The sequence below is a fragment of the Passer domesticus genome, chromosome 1 (genome assembly GCF_036417665.1).
Source record: "Passer domesticus isolate bPasDom1 chromosome 1, bPasDom1.hap1, whole genome shotgun sequence".
Lineage (NCBI taxonomy): Eukaryota > Metazoa > Chordata > Aves > Passeriformes > Passeridae > Passer > Passer domesticus.
Window position 1 is genome coordinate 74,180,825 of NC_087474.1, and position 24,791 is coordinate 74,205,615.

Sequence of the window (24,791 nt, forward strand, 5' to 3'; positions counted from 1 at the left end):
CACGGTGGTGATGGTGGGGGCGGTGAGGGCTGTGTGGGGTGAAGCCCGGGGGCGGTGGCTGGAGCCCTGAGCGGGGCAGCGGCCCGTAGCACCCACGGAGGGGTGATTCAAGGCGCGGCTCTGAGCGGCCTGGTCTGGTGGAAAGTGCCCCTGCCCAGAGCAGTGGGGTTGGAACTGGATGGTCTTTAAGGTCCCTCACAACCCAAACCATTCTGATTCCATCACTCTATGACTTAGATTTAGGGATGGGGCAAACTGATTTCTTAATTCTCCTTCGCCCTCTTGCCATTCCTGCCCTCGCATCCACCCAGTGGATTGTATAAAGGGACAACAGGAATATCCAGGCCTTAGTCAAGGAAGCAATTCTATGCCCTGACATGGTTCGAATTCCAGCTGGCCTTGGCTCTTGCCCTCTGTTGACATGGTGTTGGCACATCAAAGCTGGCCCTTCCCACTTGAAAGAAATCTGAGGAAATAATATCTCTCAGAACTGTCAGATAATCTTGATTATGATACAGACTTTGCTGTTAGCACTGGAATGAAGTTAAAATTTTCCTTTGTAGTGTACTGGTTAATGTTTCTAAAACTACTAGAAACGTGTGTAAATCCAGCACTACGGAAGCTTAGTTCCCATGGGCATGCCGACATTGTAGTGACACGTCAGAAAAAGCTAGTCCAGTTCTTTGTTTCTTTTATGTAGTATTTTAAAATCTTCCTGTTTAAGCAAAGCTAAAAATTGCTTTCCTGAACTCTGAGCATGCCACATGCCTCCTGCTTTCAACATACCTGTGAAGAAAATTACCTGCATGTTCGGTCCCCCATCCACATCCTTAAATCTGCTGTGGCTTCACCAAGTCAATCTAGAGTTCTTTCTTTCCAACCCTAGCCTTCTTTTCCCTACATTCCAAGCCCTGTTTAATACTCTGCCTGGAGTATTAAACGACTTAGCATGTCTTTTGCAAGTATCATTTAATTTGAAACATGTTTTCTGTTATTTTCCAAGTTTTACTTTGACATGACTCCTGATCTTTAAATATTATTACAATTCTTGCCTCAGCACTTGTTACAGATATTTAAGCAAGGTTTCTTTTGTATTATAAAGAAAGCAAAGTAGTAACGGTTGCTACCATATTATTTTTGAAAAATAAGCTTCCTCCTGGCTGCACTGTTCTGCTTCTCTGATTTTTTGCTTGTCATCTGCAGTTAAGAGTAAGTTCTCTGGATATGGGACTACTACCTTCTCTTTTCTGTAAAATAGCTGTCAAATTTAAGGGCTATTAAAATAATCCAAATATGCCATCCTATGGTTCCAAACTGATATAATAATAGTAGTAATAGATTCATTCACATCACATTCCCCAAGCATTGCAGAACCACACAGCATTTGGAATTGAAGAAAGAATTAATCTTGGAATCAAGTAATTTTGGAGCGATAAATATACATGATCCATGTATATAGGCCTCAGATATATATGGGGATATATATACATGGATCATACATTCAAACACATATAGTACTGCTCAAGGCAATATGGAATTTCAGGCACACAGTGATTCTTGGGGTGTCCTGTGCAGGGCCAGGAGTTGGACTTGATGGCCCTGATGAGTCCCTTCCAACTCAGCATATTCTGTGATTCTAATAGACTAGATAGTAAAAAATGAAGACAAGTAGCAATTAAAGTTCTCATGTGTTCTGTACAGGTTGAACACCGCCTAATCAATATATGTTCAGTTTGGAAAACTTTACTTAATGATGTTGTCCCTTTCTCTAGTTCTTTCACCAGGCTAGTCACCTGGTTGTAGAGGGCCACCAGGTGACTTAGGCATTATTTCCTGCCCATAAATCTATTTTGGCTTGTCACAATTACCTTGATCTTCATGGTTTCGGAGACCACATGAATTCCAGCAGGATTTTCTCTATGACTTTTCCAGGGACTGAGATGAAGCTCACTGGCCTGTCACTCTCCAGACCTTCCTTTGTGGTCCCCTTGAAGATAGAAGAGATGCTTGGTCTCAACCAGTCTCCAGGAACATCTCCCAGTCAGCTTCCTATTTCAAAGCTAATTGAGACCAGGCTCAGAGTGACATCAGCCAGCTCTCTCAGCAGTCAGGGACACAGCCTCTCAGGCCCTGGGAACTTAAGGTATTTCTATTTTGTGTAAGTGTCCCCTAACCTGTCCTCTTCCACTGAGGATAAGTCTTCCTTGCTCCGTTAGACTTTCCCTCTAATCTGTTGCCTGAGACTGCTGAATGCCAGTATGGGTGAACTACTGAAGCTGTCCTCAGGACAGACATCAAAAGGACTTTCTGGTGTAATGGCTGGGGCACTTCAATAGGAGGTAGATGTATGTGGATAGATAAAATGTAGGAGAATAGAGATGGTGAAGGTAATCTCACCCCTAAGGAGTTACAGCTGTGCTAATTATCAAGCATTAAGAACAAGCCTGCCCTTAATAGGCCTAATAGGCCACAGCTGGATCCAATTAAGAGGGGTATTATAAAAGAGCAGGTTGGCTCGTCGAGAGGTGAGATGGAGTTTGTTGGCTGTGCTGAGAAGAAGGAGTTAGTGCTGTGAGGAGCTGCTCATGAAAATCACCAAGAAGGTATGAAACCTTTGCAGCAAGATGGCAACAATTGGTGACCCCGACGTGATCAAGGACCCAGGATGGTGCGGGGTTCCCCCCGAATGGCTGTGTGTGCGGCAGGACACAAGCTGTGTGACAGAAGTTGCAAATGGTATGGCCACAGCAGCAGGGGGTGCCTCAGCAATAGCATGGCCCCTGAGGAGTACGGGGGAAGGTTTGCTAAGTCATTGCAACATGAGCACTGGAACAACAGCAACATGGAGCTCTGAGAGGCAGAGTCAGGGCTGCACGGACAACATGTAAGAAAAGCCTTCTAAAACTGTATAGTGGCCATCTCCGCAGTAACCCGACGTGATTGGGAGTAGGCTGCAGGGCGAGGTGCAGCCGGAGATGGAGCCCAGCGTAGCATTGAGAGCAGCAGGAGAAGCTGCCTGGTCCGGACCTGACAGATTTTGACACCTGAGGTACAGGTGAGCCGCTGGGGACACAATGAGAAATAACATATATTGCTTGATATACATGGAAAGAAGTTAAGGAAAAACTGTGAGATATAAGAAGCCTTCTAAAATTGTATAGAGGCCATCTCCACAGTAACCCAACGTGATTGGGAGTGGGCTGCAGGGCAAGGTGCAGCTGGAGATGGAGCCCAGTGTAGCATTGAGAGCAGCAGGGGAAGCTGCCTGATCTGGACCTGACAGATTTTGACACCTGAGGTACAGGTGAGCCACTGGGGACACAATGAGAAATAACATATGGAGTGCTGAACAGATTGTTTGTTTGATATACGTGGAAAGAAAAAAAAAAAAGGAAAAAAAAAAAAACACGCAAAAAAAAAAAAGGAAAAAAAATAAAGAGAAACCACCAAACTGTGATATTCCATAAGCATAAGTTGTACAGCTGTGGATATTGTCAATAATCAAAGTAACTTTGTAATTAAAAGAAAAGGGGGAATTGTGGATAGATAGAAGGCAGGAGACTAGAGATATTTGGCTGCCACCTGGAAATCACTTTAGAAAACTTTAAAAGAATGGAAAACAGAGTAAGACAAGAGAGGCTTGCAATGATCAACTAATACAACAAAATCTGTAGAAGGAAGAAGAGAATTATTAAAACAGCAGTGGGGACTGGGGAAAGAGTAACTCTTATTTATTATGGTGTATTTGTTTGATGATGAAATAAAACTGAATTAGAATTTAGAGACATATACTTTCACTGTAACATAGAAAGCTAAGTAACTTTGTAATTAAAAGAAAAGGGGGAATTGTGGATAGATAAAATGTAGGAGAATAGAGATGGTGAAGGTAATCTCACCCCTAAGGAGTTACAGCTGTGCTAATTATCAAGCATTAAGAACAAGCCTGCCCTTAATAGGCCTAATAGGCCACAGCTGGATCCAATTAAGAGGGGTATTATAAAAGAGCAGGTTGGCTCGTCCAGAGGTGAGATGGAGTTTGTTGGCTGTGCTGAGAAGAAGGAGTTAGTGCTGTGAGGAGCTGCTCATGAAAATCACCAAGAAGGTATGAAACCTTTGCAGCAAGATGGCAACAGATGTATAGGTGAGAGGTAACTGGGGGGGTTACTCTATAACCAAGCCATGAGATACGAGGAGAAACTCTTCCTCCTCCAGCCATTTAGTCAACACAATCTTTGTTACTCTATTTTTCCCGATACATAAAATAAACCTTTTCTTTTGAGCCACTTTATGTCAGTTAAGATTTATATGCAGATCTCCATGTGAATGAAAAAGCCCAAACATATTACATGTATTTACCTAAGAGTTTTCTTCAGATGAAAGTTAAATGACATGAATAAATACACATCTATCCCACTATGTATCATTTCATGTGCCAAAAGTCTGTACAATACAGATGCACTTGGGATAGGTGAGCTGCAATGTGGATATGGTTGTTTTTCAAAACCCCATAAAATCACACAAAAGAAAATGGAACTGCTGTTGGACACATGAGCTTTTCTATTCACTGAATTTCAGATATTAGGTTACTTATACAAATCTTACCTTGGTATATCCAATTACTTAAGTGTATATGTGTGATGCAGAGTCACAAAATTGGAGCTCATCCATTCCCTGAGGAGGATGGAAAAATCTCCCTCATGACATTATGACCTTCTCTCTGTCTTCTCGTTACATGCTCGCTGCATACTATCAATATTCTACATTGAACACTTTTTCCTGTGATGCTCAACACTGATCAATCTTCCCACATCATCTCAGCGTGTACAACCACAGACACCCTGACATATATTTTGGGGGTAGGGAAAAGAGGATGCCCAGGCCATCAGGCAGCAGAAGGACTGCAGCACCAGACTGCAGTGAGGGGGCACTCAGGGGGCCTCTGCCCAACAGTGCACCAAACCATGGGCTGGCCCACAGCAGCAGCATTTGACATGTTTCCTCAAAGCAACAAGGCCCCACAATGCTGTGAATAACAGAGCTAAAGACTCTTAAGCTCAGGGAAGAGGGGTGCAGCTGCTGAGGGCGCAAATCTTATTTTCAGGTTGTGAAAGCTGATGCATCTAGACCAACCAGTTGTTTCACAGCAGCAAGTGCAAACACTGTTTGTGTTTACATAGCAAGACAAGGGGAGGATCTTGTTATCCCTCCTTCACCTGGGAGTGGGCTGAGGCAGACAGACACATTTGAAGTATCAACTGAGTTTTGATTGCCCCTTCTGGCCTGCTTTTGAGCTGGCATGTGGGGAAAATCTCATGCCTCCCTTTATTTGTAGCACAGCTTTTGCTGATGTTGGGTACTGCTGCAAGTGTTCAGCACTTCAACAAACCCACACTTGGTTACCTACAGGGAGACAGCAGAAGGAAGAATGAAATCATTGACTAGCTGTAAAAACTTATATGTAAACAGTGTAGAAATTATTCTATATAAGGCATTTATTCTTGTCCTTAAAAAGAATTTCAGCCACTTAAGTTTGTTGGGGTTTTTTTTTTGTCCTTTTCCAGATCCTTGCATCATTCATGGCCTCCTGTTTGTTTATTATCATCTGCACCCTGCATTGATGAAGTGGGAGTGTTGCCGAAGGCTATTATTGCAAATAAGGCTTAGTAAAATTAATGTGGGCAGGAAAAGCAAGTTAAAGTAATCCAGGCAGTTTTTGTTCTACAGTGTCCTAATTTTTTAAGCCTTCTCTTGGCACATATAGTATCTCTGAAGGTAACTGGCAACCACATCAACTACTGGAGCCAAAATAATGTACGGGAACTTGACTGCCTGTCAGTTGTACCCCAGAAGCCAGGCAGGTAGTTACAGTACAGGCAGAAGGTGCAAATTGTAGCCCCTTTTGCTATTCAGAATATACTCATTGATCTTCCCACTGCTGATTTTCTTTTGGCATTAATACACGTCTCTTTTCCTGTGGTGGGAATACAGAGAAACAGCTTCCTCCCACCCCTTTCCCTCTGCGTTACACTGTTACTCGTGACATTGTGAGCTCTTGGATGTAGGACACAGCAAGACCATGGTCCCCAGCTGAGACCTCCACAAGCTACCTGAACACCAAATACTGGTGGCTGTAAGAGGTTCATTGAGGTTCATCCTTAATTCCCAGCAGTTAACTCCAGCAGGCTCCTCGCAGGAGACATGCAGACAGCAAGGAGCTACGGTCTATCGTAACAACTTGCCTTCAGTATTTGCTTTGGAACCTTCACGCTTTTCCCAGCTCTTGGCTGACTTAAATGAACAGCACAGACTATTTGTATAAAGATGATAAGCCTAAGAGGGATCAGAAAATTCTACTTACGTTAATTTATAGAATACAAAAATACATAACTAACCTTGCCTGTGACTGCAGCCAAGCACTTTTCCTGTTGCAAATGCTTTCCAGCTTTAGCCAAGCCTTTTAAGAGTAAACATCAGCAGTGTTGGTTCGTGTCCGAGAGAGGGTGCTAAAACAAAATATTTACTACAGAAACTTCAGAGCTCCACAATTCCTCAATTCAGTGCTTCTGCCTGCATAAATTTATTTTGACTTCGTTTTTCCTTTACTTGCTTGCAGCTGGCAATTTAATGTAGGCATTAGCTTTACGGACATATTACACCAGCTGTAGTTTCAAAGCTGAAAATAACACTTAGAAAGAACTAATCATTCTAGAGAAAAACAAGGGAACAAACTTCCAAATTTTCACTTCAGCCTGATTACTCAGGTTTAATTGCGTGCAGTTTTATTACTGACAGTTCTGAGTTAATACAATTAACAAAAATTAGGAAAAGTTAACTGAAGGAGGAGAAATTTAGGTTAGATATACAGAAGAAATTCTTTACTGTGAGGGTGGTGAGGAACAGGTTGCCCAGGGAAGCTGTGGATGCCCCATCCCTGGCAGGGGCCAGGGCCAGGTTGGAAGGGGCCTTGAGTGAGCTGTTCTAGAGAATGGTGCCCCTGTTTATGACAGAACATCGTGGAACTAGGTGATCTCTAAGGTCTCTTCCAAACCATTCTATGATTCTATTCTGTCACACTGACATTGTAACTCCCCATGGTGTCACTAGGAAAATTGAAATATGCGGGTACACAACCATTGTCCTGTGCCAAAAAAATAGCAAAAGAATGGATAACAGAAGAAAGATATCCTCTTTCATGTGAGCTAGATGCTCAGAGACCAAAGAGACATTTTGCCAGTGAATTGATAGAGGCTGCTGGCAGACGAATTCTGTGAAACAGTCATGTCCTGAGTTTAAATTCCAAGCTTTGGAAGAGGTCATGGTCAGGTCAAGAGCAGTGGCTGCTAGTAGGTGACATGGTAATTAATGGGAGACAGAAAGACTTTTCTTTCCCGAACTAAAACTTTTTCCTGCTGATTGAAACTTAGTGGGAGTTGAGCATTGCTGGTAGTTGACTGATCTGTGATACCTTGTCCACCCTGTTTCCTGCTGAGCTGTAAGCCCAGTGGGACCTGTCAACTTTGAAGTCATTGCAATTCAAAGGTGCTTTTCCTAAGATGCAGAGATATCCAAAACCTGACTGAACACCACCTTGGGCAGCTGGCTATAGAAGACCCTGCCTGAGCAGGTTGATTGGACGAGATGATCTCCAGAGGTCCCTTCCCACCTCAACCAGTCTGTGATTCTGTAAATTAGGTATTTTGTGATAAAGTACAACTTAGAACTACCCCTAGACCAGCAGTACTCAAGCTAACTCCCTGTGGTATTGCACTTTGAACAGTGGTGGTTGTGTAACAGCCCCAGAATGAAGCGCTGTTTAAACTGCCTCTTACTCTGCCAGTTTTCAGGGAATTTCAGCTGGAACTAAACAAGTCTATTTGTCCATATGTCAACTTATTTTTCTGCCTTTTATCTCAGGACAATGCTGCTCAACAATCACTGAAAGCTGGCTGGCAGAGGTCTGCTCTGCTTAGTGCCTGGGATCCAACTAAATGCATAGCATCACTCTCCCTACAAAACAGATGAATCCAAATCCGGCCACAGCCCTTAAATCTCCAAATTCAGGTCATTAGAGAGGTGTTAAAAATATCTGTAATGCTATTACAGCTTCTCTTAGATGCCACCAGAATCCTATTTGTTCTTCACTGGAGACACTATTGTTTTTCTAAAAAAGAAAGTTGCTACTGTAGAAGGAAACTACTTAAGGAAGAAAACTATCAATTAGTATGAATATAATGTGTCAGGAACAAGGAACTGAAGAAATTAGAAATATGATATCTTTACCAAACTTGAACATAGGTTTCCTTTCTGTTTTAGACAAAGAATAACAAGAATAAAGACAAAAATACCTTGTATTACCATATTCTTAGGTCTAGATTTGGTTTGACACACTAACCCAGATTATTTTGGACTATAGGGAAATTGGGTTAGAAATTGTGAAGCCAAAGCATTGCAATGCACTGGGTCACTTCTGTGTTCCTCTGTCAGTCAGCTTCCAAACTGCTCCTTGCTCTACAGCACCTAAAGAGTGACAAGTTTTTGGACGAAGAGGACAATTTTCTGTTTAGTGAACAATTTCTCTTGGGAAAAAATAGGTATAGAAAGTATTTCTCCTCAGTATTTCAAGATGGTTTGTAATTATGCACAAAGAATTAAATGAATAACCTATGGAAAAGATTAAGTAGGGGAAAGGTTGGCAGGTCAACCTCAGGAACTGGGGCAGTTAGTTTGGACTAACATGCTGGAATTTGGAAGCTTGAGCAAACAAGTTTGTGTCTGTAAAAGTGGGTTAGAAATTACATAAGGACATGCTTTCACATGAATCTCCTGGCAGTATCCTTTCTGGGCAGGCAGCAGCCCCAGGAAGATCACCATCCTCACTGTCTTTGGTGGATCTCTGTGTCTAGATCCAAGGGAAAGCAAGGGTTGAAGTAGTACATGGAAGAAGAGCCAATCAGGAAGGAAATTTCAAAGTCCAGAACATCAATGCTACATTTTGGACAAATATAGGATGTCTGTACATCAAATACACTTTAGTTTGTGAAGATGACACCAGTCCTGCACCACACATGCTCTCCCTGACTTATTTCCACTGTTTGTCCCACTGACATGGAAACACATGTCTGAGCTCCGGTCAAGCAAATTATGAACACAGCATTGAGAAGGCAGCTATGGAAGTGCATGTATGGATATGTAATTTCTTGACAAATTTTCCTTTAGAAAATAAAATAAAAATGAAAAATGATCATAGTTTTTAAGAAATATTATTTTGTTTTATTTATTGAAAGCAGGGATAAAGAAGGAGGAAATTTTCAACTAGCTTTGATAGTTTACATAAATGTTTCATAGTAGCTGTGAGACTTTGTAACCACTTGTAACAAAAATGAGTTTTGAAGGTGTGTGATTTTGTGCCTATTACACCCAGCACAAAGCCGCCTCCTTCCCTGACTCTTTCTCTGTTTTGTATCAGAGGCTGAGTTGTGATGGGATCTGTAGCTCCTGTTCTGTGTGATTTTTGTTTCCTTCCCAGCCAGCCTGAACATTTTCTTAGCCGTCCCTCCCTAACAGACAGATCTCCCAGGAGATGCCACAGTTGGAATCATAGAATCATTTAGAGACCTCTGAGATAATTGAGACCAACAGGTAACCATACGTGGTGAATCTCACTTTGGCTCAGTGTGTGAGAAGTTCAGCTTGTAAATACAAGTACTGGGCCATAGACCAAACCCAAGTTGAATCCAAGAGGCTCAGTGACCCTGTCTGCTCCCAAAGCGGCCCGACAATGAATTGAATCTTCCCGACAGGGTGGATTCCAACAAAGGCAAACGGCCACCATCTGCCGTGGCAGCTGGGTGGGTGATGGAACAGCACGACACAGCCTCTCCCCCTGCCCAGATACTGCTCCCCACCGCCTCCCCATCCCTCCGCTTTGCTCTGCCCTCCCCCGGCGGAGCCCCGGCGGTCTCTCCCTCGCCGTGCCCGCCCTCCCCGGCGGGGGCGGGCTCGCCGGTGCCGGTGCCGGTGCCGGGAGGAGGCGGTGCCTTATAGGGCGGGCGCGGGGGCCGCGCCTGCAGAGCCGCGCCGAGCCCGGCGATACCCTGGACAGCGCCGCGCCGCCGCTCCGCCGCCATGGTGAGTGTGTGTCCCCCCGTGTCCCCTTCCCGCACACGCTGCCATCCCCCCGGGGCCCTGCCTCCGGGCCGCCGCTGCCCCCCGCTCCACCGGGGCCGGCGGAGAGCCCCGCTGCCCGCCCTCCCTTCTCCCCGCCGCTACCCCCGCTCTGCGGGCCACGTTCGGGGCGTGATTTTTCGGGGGGAAAAGGGAGGCATGGCCTCAGATGCCCCCAGCCCCCACGCGAGGCGCACGACCGAGCGCGGGTCGGGTCGAGCGGCTGAGCTTGGGCATTGTAGGGAAGGAGGGAGGGACAGAGGGACCCTTAGGGAGCGGGGGAGAAGGGATGGGGGAGAGGGAGCCCCGGGGACACCCGCGAGGCATGGGGAGCCGGGCGGCGTGCGGGGACAGGCACGTGGAGGAAAGCGGTCCTGGCTGGAGGGAGGGATGGAGAGCGGGAGCAAGGGATGCGCAGCCCTGGGCATCCATCTGCTCGGGCCCCCTGCGCCCTGCCCCGCTCCGAGCAGGTGCATGCTGCTCTACTCCGAGGGGCGTTTGAGCGTGTTACATAAACCGATTACTCCCGTTAATTTGTTATCTTAACAGAAGCTCTTGCTTTAGCCATGCAATCTGTAGTGGAACACTTCCTTTTTTTTTTTTTTTTCATGTAATGAACGAACAATGGAGTTTTAGATTCTAGTTCAGCATTTAAAAGAGTTAAAGTGGAACAATGAAGTCACCTATTTAGTGAGGAATGCCGATTCCCCATAGCACATGGGGAATCTTTGCAGTCATAGTAACTTTCCCAAAGGGGCTCATCCTGTTTATAAACAGCAATGCATTAAGTGTGCTGCCAACCTTACAAAGTAGGACACTATCAAAGAAGTTTTGCAGGCTTAAATTTTAAGACACGTTGGGACGAATAATTTAGCAAAGCTTGTATCAGAAGCTTGAGACACGATTAACAACAGAGCCTAGTTTTTGTTTTATATGATTTTACAACAAAAATATGTTTTTCCCCAAAAAAAGTCTTTGCATCATATATAGTGAATTCTGCCTTCCTTGAACAAAAATCAGTTTGAACCCTTCCTTCCCCCATAAATCCAGACATGAATATTATTCAAATAGTCATTCTATGAATTAACTTCAGTCCTCTTTCTAAAAGTGATGTATCCCCTGGCTGTCACTCTGAATCTGTTTCTCCCATGTATTCTATTTGCCACCAACTCAGCTTTGGGATGATAGATATGAAAAGACCGTATTGAAAAGACCTGAAATTGTGCAGTATTTTATGCTGCCTGAGCCCCCTTAGAATGACATAATTGAATTCCTATTTCCTGTCGATTTGGAATATAGACACAAAAGCTATGACTAAATTACCACAGCTGCACAAAGCCTAAGTTAAAACCAGCTATTGATAATGTCTTCCTTGTGGCAGAGGAAGGTTACAAAGATACCTGGTGTTGCAGAAGGTAATGTACATTATTTATCAGTAATTGGTACGGGTAATACCCAGGTGCTCAGGAGTACTGAAGCAGCTGGAAAGAAAGGTAAAATACCCAGAACTAGTCAAAATGTTTCATTCTGATTCCTTCTAGGACTGAGATGAAGTCAGTTATACTAGTGCAAATCAAGGAAGCATTAATTGGTAACATAGGCATTGGCAACCTCAGACCAATTAAAATTATAGCTGAGACCTTCCCTTAACCTGTTCTTTCTGGTTCCTAGAGCTGTCCAATTAACCTTGACATTTTTCTTGAAATGGCTGGAAGCAATAACCAGAAGTCACCATTCAGAACTACACATGGGTTTGGATTAGCAAATTTTGCACTTCTGTATGTCCAGGAATCTTAGTGTTCAAAAGTTGCTGACATTTCCCAAGCTTTGTTACTCATACATAAAGGCATTCTGATGAAAGAATTGCCGATCTGAGAACGTCCTTGAAGTGGTATAAAGGCTGAAGGTTACTTTGGCTCTGAAAGTTGGAAAGAGTGTCCTTGGAGTAATAGTTACTAAAACAAATACCTGAGCTATTGATGAAAGCTGTTGCAATGATGCTAATGCGGGGTTAAAAGTTACAGCACATCGATTTCTAGATGGACCTGGAGCTTGGGGGCAAGGGGTCATGGGGACATTGGAGTATACTACCAAAGGTATCAGGAGCAAATGTAGGACAAACAGATTTTTGGCTCAAGTGGTGGGAACATTGATTAAGCATTCCCTTCACTAGTATAGAAATAGAAATAAGCAGGCTTATGTTGCTAGCGTCCTTTAAACTCAACTGAGAGTTTTTTCAGCATCCTGGGAGTTCAATAATCAAGCATCCTGGGAGTTCAATAATCACTATTATTTGTAGAAAGTTGCATAAGAAAACTTTTTTTGTTTGTTTGTTTTGAAACTACGTTTTGCTGAAGAAGCAAATCACTGCTATCATAGAGCATTAAGTATTTCCTCATCATCCTCACCGTATGAGGGCAACCACAGTGGCTTGGTTCTTCTGTTTATGTAGTTCACTGCAGCTCTCCTTGCTTCAGTGAATCTAGGTCAAATTACACTGGCTCAGGATTTGGCTGCACCCTTGAACTTTAAACCGATTACATATTTTGATTTGTCAGTGTATTTTCCGTGGGGTCAAATCCCCCTTTCATGGAGGAAGAGGGTGTATAACATTGCACAGTCATGGCAACTTATGCTTACCAAGAGACTAGGTAGCACTAAGGTAAGCATAAACATGAGGACTGTATTTAGATATTATAGATACTGTGTCAGTATCTATACCTCTACGAGAATCCAGTGGTAGAGGGAGAGACAGAAGCTAGAATAGAGGTTTCATTTCCTTCAGAGGCCTTGATACCCCTGTAATCTGAAGCCAACACAGAAAGACACCTAACTCTTCTAAGCATTCATAAGCTTCGTGGCCACCACATCAGGATATGGACCTTCATATGGACATAGGCAAAGAGCCCTAGAGAGAGCAAAAAATGCCTCTTCTTTGTTGACAGTAGCCAAAATAAACCCCTGTCTCATTGTCCATTGGTGTTTGTTAGTTTCTCTGAATACTGCATGAGAAAGAGGATTGCAAAGACAATGTTCTTGCCCCTGAACAGTGGCACACAAGTTGGAAGAGAATGCTTTTCAGCAGAGATGAGCTCAGCACAAATACCTGATGGCACAACATCCAATGCTACAGCACCCACAAGATCTCTCCAGCTCCAGCAGAGTGAAGAGGGAACAGTCTGCAGCAGCTCTGCCATCCAGAACCAGAGCAGGAAGGCAGGGGCTTGGCAGCTGACACAGAATTGATAGGCTATGAGAAAACATGCTGAGAAACTGCATGTAGAACAGAAAAAAATAGGCTCTACTTGCACAGAAGCTCAAGAAGAGACACTGAATCCTTTTGTACATGGTGGAATTGATTAGGAAAAAAACCTTCAAGGAACTGAAGTAAGAGTCCACCATTTCATTTGCATAGTTACAGATGTCTGCATACCAAAACCTGCATGCTGCCCTTGGTGTTGATCCCTCTTGTGTCTAGGGAGATCCTTTGATTCTTGAAGACTGATGATTGTGTCTTCATTACAAGCAGTCTGATCTGTGAAAAAAAGCACAGTTGTCTTGTTCATCAGGTTTTACATTCTTTTAACTTTATAGCATCTCTTGACTTTATTGAAGAAAGAGGTTAATCATAGGCAAACACTTTAAATGTGAACCCCTGACTCAATCAAAAGTTGGGAAAAAAACCCTGCAATAGTCTTTTCTTGAGGCATTAGTGAAGTCCAAAGTAAGGCAAATATATAGGCCTGTTTTATTCCCTGATCTAAGCAAAATTCAATTGTAAATAAATAGAATAACATCATAATTCTTCCTGATGGTTTCAAGCCATGCTATGTGAGAGTTTTGTTAAACACTGCCTGTAAAACTGATTTAAAAGCTGAGACATTATTAAGCCTCATACGAACTGAGTCTGAAGTCTATATTCAATGATAAAATAATATGTCACAAGTGCAGTCGGATTTGTAAGATTAAAGAAGGTAACAGAGAAGGGAGGGAAATTATGAGGATGGAATTAAGTGTACAACTGCTTGTTCCAGCCAGAGCTGTTGGGATGAGCCTGTCTTGTGAGGCAGTGGTGGAAAGGTACAAGGAGGATTGCCCAGCCGTAACAGAGAAGAAACACCTGGGGATGTGCAGCTCTGTCACATTATAAATGCCACACTTCAGACTTTGAGCACACCAAATTTATCAGCCAATTTGTGAGTGCCTGGCAACAGTGGAGCTTGTAAATCCATTATCTGCATACGCCCTCCATGGCTTGCCTTCTCATATGCTAAATACACGGGCAACACTATCTGAGTGACTACAACTTTACCAATGGGACTGCTGCACAGCTGACAAGTAGAGTACAATAGGAAATGAAGTGAATATTTATGATTTCTGTGGGGCATCATATCTACCTAACAGCAAAAGCCACTGTAAGTTTTTGATGAATAGTTAAATTCAGATTTACAAGTGTGATTAGAATTCTTTACATCTTCAAGAAATGACAACATTATATTGGCATTAATACTGGGAGTACTCTGACTTGATGTCAGTCTAAGAACAGAGTGATAATTTTAAATATTGAGTTCATCTAGGTAATGACTTTTAAACTGCCCTGAATTTCCTTTTTTTCAGTCAAAACTGACTGTGACAAAGTGGTAAAGGTCAGCTGTCCACAGTGAAGGAAATCAAACCCTCTCTAGTAGAAATTTGTGTACAAAGATATGTAATTAGAGAATAAAAAATTAAGATCATTAAGTTTTCATCGTTGTTTGGAGAAATTTTGATTTTATTTCACCCTAAGGAGGACAGAAATGGAAATGAAGCAAGACATAGTTCATATTCTGTGTCATCATTTGAAAACCAAACACAGCAAGAAATATAAATTACAAGTAGGGTGACCAAGTTTCAAATAAATGTCCTAAACCCAAGCAATAGGAGCCACAACCAAACCATTCTTACCCTAGTTCTTAAAGAACCTCCTACAGATTGTTAGTCAGTAGTCACCATTCACGACACTTTTTAGCCAGCAAAGACAGTGTGGTACAGCAGCCTGACAGGGGGACTGACTTACACACATGATAAAAAATCTTCAGCATTTTTATTTCCTCTATGTGACAATAACTGAGGCAGTTTACAGACATTTTGTATCATTAGGGCATTACCATGCAGCACAGTCATTAGCATTTTTATTCTGAGGAAAGTGTCGGTCTGGGTGTTTCCATGGTTTAATGGGTTTAAGAGTCTGGGCTTTAAAATTCCAGTTATGTGTGGATTAAACTCTAGGATACCCACTGTTGGGGCTGATGGAGAAAGGGTGCTAATTAGCCTGTGCACCCTCTTATCCTGTGCCAGCAGACAGCGCTCTGTTATTTGGGTTTCATACAATTTTAAGAAGAGGTGTCCTTGGAGTTCATTAGGGTTCATTTAGGGTTTAAAAAGAGGTAAATTTAGAATTGTTTTGGAGGAAGAGACATAAGAAGACTTCCATACCCTCTGTTTTCTTCTTTATTAAGCTTGAAAATCAACTGTCGTTTCCTCTCCTCTCCTTGCCCAGTCTTCTTTAAACATGACTGAAGTCCAAAACATTAATTAGCATTTGAAATACAGGGTTTTGCCCTCCAGGATTTAAGGGGGAAATGGAAGGAAGAAAAAAAAAAATTAAGGACCAGTTACTAGAAGAAATTTCCCTCTTTAATTGTTATTTTGTGTTCTCAAGTGACACTTTGGAAAACAGACATCAGCTTCTGTTTCCTTATTTCCTCATATTACATTTTTACTTCCAACTAGAAGTGAAACAATACTGTTTCTTGCATCTTTCTGTAAGCATGGATAAAACTGTTCCAAAAAGCCAAGTGCTTTCAAATTGGCAAGGAATAAATGGTTGGCAAACTTTTTGAGAGTGATTTCCTTGTCAGGGAATTGGCACATCTCTTGGTAAAGCAGTTCTGAATATTACTATCCACACCTGCTTTTTCTCCCATAGCTGGCTGCAGGCAGCCAAGTTACTTCTGCTGGACTTTAAAAGATTAACTGTGAGGTTGTGCAAGTTCTGGTCTGGTAGGAGTTGGTATTTATGGCAGAACCTTGCTTTACTGTGCACATGGTGTAATTTTTTTCAGAGTTTGTCAGTAGTCCATGAAATTCCAGGGATAAAAATCATTAAGTCTGGTTTTATATTTATATCCTTGTCAGTTTATTATTTAAATATCTTTATGTATTTAATAATTTACACAATTTGCATTGTGACTGGCTAATCAAAGTTATCCTCCTCCCCAAATTCAGATGCTTGTGTGATATGAAAAATATCCCATGCAATGGGATATTTTTTAGAACCAGCTGCATCTGTCCTCTCAGCTGTTAGTATTACATGGCTTCCTAGAGCAGCATTTCAGTCTTGCTTTGCTGTTACACCAGACTGTACTGTGGATTTAAATCTTAAAATCAGCCCTTCTTACCTCGGAGTACCCAGTTACCTTGACTTGACTTCTTTCCAAAATGTATCTCTTAATACTGACAGAAGACTATGCAAGAAGCCAGACAAAAACTCCATATTTTCAAGTAAATGGAGGAAAAAGAAAAATCGAAGAAAACAAGTGTATCAGAAACCAGTTCAGATTAGCAAAGTCTTTTTAGGTTCCTTTCTTCTTCCCACTTCCTGCTGCTGCTGAAAGCAGAAATGAGAAATGTCTTCCAGCCAGCAGCGATCATCATGCTCCAAGTAGTAGACAGCTTGTTTATCTGAGTTACCTAAGAAATCCAGATCTTCTCCCAAAAATTAGGTACACCCATCCACTGAAAAATATGTTAGAAGAATCTGGGTTCACCCTTAAAAGCAACATTGGAAATTTGTCCTGTTGAAATACTGGAACTATTGACTTTATCTGGCAGCTTGATGATTAAGAACCATGAGAAAGAGCTGCTCAATCAGTTGTTCCCCAGAACCAGAAAAATTAAGTACATCACATCTCTAGTTTTATAGCATCCTTTTCAATTTCCAGGGCTCTTTTTTCAGGCAGAAATTTAGTTACCTATTCTCTCTAAGATTTTTTTCAATTTTTTTTTTTTTGATATGTGGCAAAAGCATCACAGGATCTTCAAGTTCTCCTTTGAAAGCTGAGATACAGCTTGTGATTTCTTGGTGCTGAAACACATTTGAAACTTGTCTTTAAAACTGGGAATTTGTGCAAGGCAACAGAAGTGGTAGCATTTAGCTTTATTGTTCAGCAAAATAGAAATACCTCTCCATTTCAGTGAAAACTGAAATGAAAACCTCTTGGGTTCAATGCAGTTATTTCTTCCTTACTGCTATAGACTTTGTAAACCTGCTTTTTAATAATATCTGTAAAAGCCCTCCAAAGATAAAAGGCTAGATAAAAGTTATTTTGCTTAGATTAACTTAAAGAAAAAACAAAAAATATCTCTCATAACCTATCTGGAGAAAAAGAACCATTTTATTTCCCATTTTACATTTACTAAATTAGGAGCATAATTTTATTCCAATCTGGTATAACTAAAATGTCCCTCCAGGACTACATTTAATAGATTTTTTTTTTCACAAAATAATTTATTTTTTATCAATCAGGAAGTAATTTTCTTCTGTTTGCTAGACACCTTTGGGAGATGTCAGAATCCAGATTAGAAATTACTTTGATGGAAAGGTACCAAGTTGAAAGCCAAGATAGACAGCAGCGTCATTAAGACAGGTGTAGAAGGGAAACAAGACAGCACTGTCCTATTTTTCCCCCCAGATGTGTTTTCCTGAGTTTAAAGGAGTATAAGTATTTAAATATTCTGGCTTGTTAAACTTCAGGTCTTACTGAAGCTTGAGACGCATACTGCAAGCACTTTGTAAACCTAACAGCTCCTGGGCACTCAATTGGATAAGGAGCATCCTGATCAGCTGAAAACAAGCAACCCATACTAGTCCCCTGGTCTCCAGGAAATTTGGGGTTTCTTGTGTTCTTGCTTCTTTTACAAAGGTGTCTCCCCACTGTTCCACCTCTGAATATGAACAGCATTGATAAGACACTGGTGTAAGTGTAATTCTCAGATGCTTTCATTGGACGCAATAAGGTCGTTGTTTAAGCAAAGAGGTTACAATATTATTCAAATAATGAGTCAGTGTAAATTAAGAACACTGAACTCAATAGCAAAGTAGAAAGCAACATGAGATGATTAAATATCTGTGACACTTCATTCATCAGTCCAGCATTAGATGGGGTTTGAGAACTTGTTACCTCAAATGATCATGCATTTGACTCCATAAACCAGTTTAGGATATATTTTCATCAATATATACTTGATCGGCTCCTCTGGTTAATAGTGCAGGTAATTGAGTTTAAATTAGTACAGAGACATATGCACAGTCAGAACAAAGGAAACTTTCAATTTCAATTACAATCCTCAAATAACACAGTGTTTATACCTAGCTGGGGAAAGTACCTGAGGACATCTTCAGACATCACCTCTTGCTTTCTTTCTTATAGCTTTCATCAATGAAATCATTCTAAATAGATGGATTTTCTTTAAAATCAGTGATACTTGGAATTCTTTTATTTTACCTGCTTACCTAACTCTCACAACTGTCACACATTTACTCCCTCACCACATTGCACCAACTTAAACAGAGGTATATATTTCTTGCTATAGTTGGTTTTCCAGGGGAAAGCTTCTTAGCACTTTTATACCTGAAACATTGTAGTACTGTATGATATTAAATAACTAGAGTTACCATTATTACCTTTGCCACTCTTTCAGACAATGCATTTCACCAGCAAACAATTATTCTGTGTCTGCTAGTTGGTTTTCCTCCCTTAGTTGGTGTTTTTTGAGAGTTTTCTTGAGTACAGAAGGTTCTCATTTTATCTGTTTTTAAGGTTATCTGTACTGAAACTTAAATCAGCTACAAGTGCCATCAGTGCTGTTTATAACTTCTCCTGTAAAACAAACATATTTATTGTGTTTACTTGTAAGAAATTGTCATCTCTTCAAATCTTTATTCCTAACAACACACATATGATACAAAGTAAGAAGGGATGCATTTTCTTCTTGGAAACCTAAGCTCGTGAGGATATTCATTTTCTGGACAGTGATACTTGATCAGTGCATGTGATGTATATCAGGTCTCAGATACTTCAAGCTGACCTTGCCAGCAACTCTGTTTTTTCTCTCACCTGCTATGTGTCCACCACAGAGCAGCACTGAACACCATCAATGCTTACTTATCAAGGGAAACCAAAATTTTTCCAAGTGATATCTGTTTCTTCTGAGAAGCAATTCATTCAGTGTGGATGGGTGTGACAGCCACAGCGGTGCAGGGCTCTCATGGAGCTGTTATGTCACATGGAAATTCCCAACTTCAATGGCACTTGACTTTCCAGGTCAGCTTAGGCTGATCCTATCAGATGATCTTCCTGAAAGCTGAAGAAAGCTAGCTGTGTGAAAAGCCTCCACCAAGAAAGCCAATCTTCTAATACTGGACATCATTACAAAGGCACAAGATGTATTTATTGCAAGACCAGCAATACCCACTGAAGTACTGCATGTTTTCTAGTCACGCTTGCTTTACATATTACTAGATATCATGACATGCTTACCCTTCAGAATTTTTTGGGTTTTACTTTTCTTCTTTCAGTCAGCAGATACTAGTAAATAGTATCTACCATCAAATGATAAATTAGGAGATAAATGTCTATTACAACTCACAAGCTTGAAATCTGCTTGATTTAAAATCTAAGGCACAGATTTTAGAAGTAGGTATTTTTACCAAAAACTTCATGCTTCTTTCCCAGAACAATTTACACTCCCAATTGAAAAGCTTCCTGTACTGAGTTTTGTGCCCACATTTGTCACACAGCAGTTAGACAGTTTTGTACATGGGTAATGACCTCGAAGTGAAATTGAAAGGCTTTGCATATGTTGGAAGATTAAGGCTGAAACCTTAGAAGCTGGGATGTGAACTCTCTAATCCTCAGCAGCATGCTACAAACACCTCCCCCTTCTTCAAATTCTTTTCCTTCCCCTTTTCCAACTTACATCCCTATAAATAGCTCAGGAAAGGTTCTATTCATTTGGGCAGAAAATACCCAAAGAAATGGCACAGCAAATGACTGCAAACCAAGAAAAACCATTTCTCTAGTGGGCAAAAGAACACACCCAGATCTCCTTCACCCAGGCTCTAAGAACAGGAGCAGCTGAGTGCTGTTACTTTTAAGGATGTGGCTAAAGCAGGATACAACATGACCTATGTTGCCAGTCCCTGCATGGAGAGCAGCAGATAGAAAACATGCACACACATACCTCAAACTTAGTTACCTTGCCAGAGTCCCGCATTCCCTGTTTTTGAAGAGAAATTAAGATACAAGCGCTCCACGGCTGGCAGTGGGTCCAGTGAGTCTGGCCAAGGGGACTGTAACATCCACATGGAGCTCCCCTGGTCTCTCCAGCAGCCAGCATGGCATTTACCCATAATATGCTGGGTTATAATTTTGCTATGGACATGCCCCCTCATAAATCTCCTGCTTCTTCCAGGAGCAGGGGGATGGGAATTTGTCCTGGTTTAATGTCCTTTTATAATTCAACAACTTGAGCAGGTTAGACAGAATATGTATCAGAGTAAGTTTTGCCTTTGGGCAGATACTTAGCCCAGTTGACTAAGTGTTTATAGGTGCAATTTTTCACAAAGGAAAAGCAGCTGGTGAGATTTCATCTTAGTAGATTTAATGTATAAATAAGACACTCAGTAGAGTGTTTGGAAAAAAAAAAGCAAACTTATAATAATAAGCATTATTATAGACGTGCTTTTGTGGGGTTTAGTCCCACTTTGATCCTTTCTCAGCTTTCTGAATTTACAGAGGTCAGTAAAAATCTTCATTTAGTGGTATTAATTTTAAATACAATTCTGGTTTTACTGTTACAGTGAAAAGCTGGAAAATACGACTTTACCTTCTGGATTGTGTAGATTTATGGAAACAAGAACTTGTTTCCATAACTTGGTGGCTTAGTTCAGTAAAAATGCAGGGCAGAAGGGGTTTGATTCAGGGGATCTATACTAAAGAAGTTAAAGAAGTCACTGTAAAAGCTAGGCAAACATATGAACACCTCTCTGCTCCTGTTCCAGCTCCCAGGCACACAGCACCATTCCTTTGCTGCAGTCACTGTTCCGCACAGCTCACATCAGCTTGGTACACTATATTTTAAGAGCTCCAGTTTGGATAGTTTCAATTAACCAATCCCTTTATCTGAAATAGGTAACAGCTGTAGAACCAGCACTGCCAACAGCCCTGCAGTGTCATTCCCAGCCCAGGGGAAGCACAGCTGAGAAGCCAGTGCATGGCAGTCCAACTCTCCAGCCAGCACATTTCATGGTACTTAAAATGCCACAGATGTTTAGCTGTGATTTAGTTTTTCTGTATGTTTATGAGGAGTTCAGGGCAGTTAAATAATTGCATCAACTGGAGACTGTTTCACTCATGAGGATGAAAGTATTTTCAGGACCATTATTTGTTTCTGAAAAAATAAGGTATCCTATGTTACAATTTCTGTTTACGCATGGAACCTTTTCTATTTAAAACAGCCATCTGTGCACAGTCCCTAACTATTGCAACTTTAAAGTACTTCAGGAGTATGAAATTAATAGTAGTGAATTTCACAAATTCATAAGATATTGCCTATATGTACTGTACATGGTTAAGTGATGCGAACAAAATCTGCTGCATTTCATTCATTTTCTTACATACAGTAGCTGTGGCATTTTATACGTTAGAAGTGCATTCTACTTCATACATCCTGACACGTCTTTGTAACTGGTTTGAAGCAAGTGTTAATTATGTAGGGAGCTGTCAGTTTTTCCAGCTTCTCTTACAGTTTTCCTTTCTTTTTTACATGCTTCAGAGGCTGTATTCAATCTTCTACCACTCTTGTCCTTGGAAAAAGGGTGTCTGTAAAGGGAATTAAGACTGCAGGAAAAAGTCTGATTTAAGTAATAATTTAGTTAATATTTTACAAGTTGAGTTCTTGACTTACAATTTTCTGAAGGGCTGCTGACAATTGCCTGTCAAACACTACAAGATGTAAAAAGCACCCTAACACTTTATTTAATTTTTATATGTTTATACTTTAGTACTTTGATTTAGTTTCTCGTCTTTTAAAGAGAAAAACACACAGCCCTACTTTTAAGTGTGCCCAGAGGAACTAGAAATGCTACCCACACAGATTTTCAAATACTCCTGCCTTGTCTCCCCTGCCAGCAGCTGAGGACCCCCCAGCACTGGTATGAGCTGATTAAGAAATTCGGGCAAAACCGTTCAGTGGGGAAAAGCCCCAGCCAGGGAACACATTTTATAAAATCCTTTTTGATCCTCCTGCCTCTATCAGGAGGGGCAGGCAGTCCCTTGCACATTAATCCCTGCCGTGGGGACACAGTTGCAGACATCTGGGACGGCTACCAAGAAACCTACTTCTTTGGCATAGAGTGCCCTTTGTCCTCCTGCACTGCCAGGATTGTGGGAAAATCAGAGCTCTTGCTTTTGGATGTTTTTTGGGGAGTTTTGTTTTAGTTTGGGGTTTTTTTAAGGTTCTTTGTCCAACAAGCCATGAGATCGTGTGCAGAGGCTGAGGATCTATTCATCTTAGATCGTGAAGTTTGTTGCCATAGAAAATGAAGAGATTTTCACAGTACTAGAAAGGATATGTTGTCAGCTTGTCCCTGTTTCTTTCTCCAGAAAAATGATCAATTGTGTATGCAAAGCACAAAATAAAGTCCTGCATGCATTATACTTATGGAATCAGCTTCTCAGCAGCAACAAAGTCTGTCTGCAAATAGTGAGGAAAACAAACTTATCATGATATGGCATACTGAAAAAACTGAGCTACCATATAAACTTGTTGTTGTAATTCTCCTCGCCATTTCATTTGCTCCCTGTGCCCTTTTGGTTTATTTATTGTATGGGTCTAAATGTAGGATGCAAATTCTTTGCTGCAAAAACTGTGTAGTAGCACATGTGGCAAATTTTGGGCAAACAGTCTACACCCAGTATATATTTGGGGAATATTCTGTTCCAAAACTAAATAATCTGGTAAATCCAAAGCCTTAAAATAGTGATTGCCTCCATTGTTTTGGTAGAATTATTTTCCTGTCCTTCTCAAAGTGCAGCTGGCTGTCTTGCTCTTATATAAGGTGAAATTGTATACTGGTTCTTCAGATGCAGTTTGGTTGGGCATCCTTTATCCAGGCTAGTATTGCTGATGTAAAATTAATTCTGACACTGATCTGTCTTCCCAACTCTTCGTAAAGTCAACAAGAGCTGAACAGACAATTAAGAAAGCAACCAAAACAGAATTAACTTCTCTCTAAAAAAACTCATTGGGGTTCTTTGCTTGTAACTTTAAGACCTGCCTGTTCCAAAGGAAACTTTCTGTTATTCAAGCCAGAGGCCATTCCCAGGGATTGTTGCTTTCCTTGAGAAAGTGGTGTATTCACTCAGGCTGTTAGAAGGAGACAGAATTTTTACCTACTATTTCATTTTTAACTGATTTATTTTTTGTTTGTTCGCTTACCATCACACATTCTTGTCACATCGTCGCTGTCAGGAATTACGCTCCAGCCCAGGTCATTCTGTCATTTTAAATCTGATTGTTAAAGGAAAATGAGGTCAATAATTGCTACCATTTTCTTGGGAACTGGCAGGCCACATCTGAGGTCTCCCTAGAGAAATCTTCTTTAATTACAAGTTAAGCTGATGTTCCCCTGTGTAGCAGGTAGAATTGAGCAGGATTACTTTTAAAAGGATTGCACTGATCTGCTTTGGTGACAGTTTCATTTTGAAATTCTGATAACAAGCAAGAGGATGGATTATAAAGATACAGTTCTTGGCAGTGTACATGACTGACAAATGCTGAAAATAGGGCCACAGCAGCAACTCTTCCTTTTTTCTCTTCTTTTAAGGCCATATAAGATCTATTTTAAGAGCTGAAATTCGCTTGCATTATTTTAGTGATTACTTAATGTGTTCACAAAGAACAATAGCTGATCTGACAGTAGTGTGGCTGGTAAAACAAGTCTTGCCTCAATTTGTGTGAGCCGTTAGTATTTTCTATGACTCCCAGCAGGTTGCATAGTCCAGAAACAAGACTGATGTCTGAAATAATAGCTCACATACTTACAATGCTTTCACTAAAATTCTTCTGCCTCTTAGTGCTTTCTCACCTGTGGTATTGATGGTGTTTTAAGCTGATTTGAGTCCTGATGGAAACCATAAAGCAGCTATTCCTCCATCCTTATTCCCATGTGTGGTGGGATGAGCAGGTGCCACACTGAGCAGGACTACAAAACCAAATGAAAATACACCTCCTGTTAAACAAAATTTACAATCCCAAAGCAGAAGGAAGCTAAATGTTAGTGCCCTTTTATCAGAAGTGAAAAGTCTGGAGTATGTTGGCTCCCCAGCTGAAAACAGCTCAAACTCTCACCAACCATCAACCCACAACTCATCAGGCTTGAGAGAAAACTGCTCCTCCAGCATCTTCTGGTTGTAAAGACCTGTCACACTGAACTGAGGTGCTTGCAGACTGCCTGCTTTTGGCAGCAATCCCCAAAGCCAGGCAATCAGTTTTGGGGAGTTTTACACTAAGAAAAGTGTTAG

General features: G+C 41.3%; 1 protein-coding gene and 2 long non-coding RNA genes across 6 annotated transcripts in view; 2 read left to right on the forward strand and 1 right to left on the reverse strand.

Annotated features, from left to right (window-relative positions):
* The first annotated feature begins 59 nt into the window (after window positions 1-59).
* LOC135303247 (uncharacterized) lies at window positions 60-3,371 on the forward strand. 2 transcript variants are annotated; one of them, XR_010364713.1, is made up of 3 exons: window positions 60-190; window positions 1,933-2,143; window positions 2,510-3,371. It is a non-coding gene; the product is annotated as an uncharacterized LOC135303247 (long non-coding RNA). The 2 variants fall into 2 exon arrangements; XR_010364714.1 differs by having other exon boundaries at window positions 2,524-3,371.
* Window positions 1,115-7,247, reverse strand: LOC135303243 (uncharacterized). The gene is made up of 4 exons (XR_010364711.1): window positions 6,880-7,247; window positions 6,393-6,454; window positions 1,869-1,987; window positions 1,115-1,258 (listed from the first exon to the last, which is right to left on the reverse strand). It is a non-coding gene; the product is annotated as an uncharacterized LOC135303243 (long non-coding RNA).
* Window positions 7,248-7,335: 88 nt separating this feature from the next.
* ELOVL2 (ELOVL fatty acid elongase 2) overlaps window positions 7,336-24,791 on the forward strand; it is a 54,177-nt gene continuing 36,721 nt past the window's right edge. Inside the window, exon 1 of one of the 3 annotated variants that reach the window (XM_064424754.1) lies at window positions 7,336-7,355. In XM_064424754.1, coding sequence (XP_064280824.1) covers window positions 7,353-7,355 — 3 coding nt within the window. In that variant the 5' untranslated portion in view covers window positions 7,336-7,352. Of the gene's footprint in view, window positions 7,356-9,988; window positions 10,129-21,496; window positions 21,516-24,791 lie in introns of those variants that run through there. The other 2 variants (XM_064424744.1, XM_064424763.1) reach the window with 2 other exon arrangements.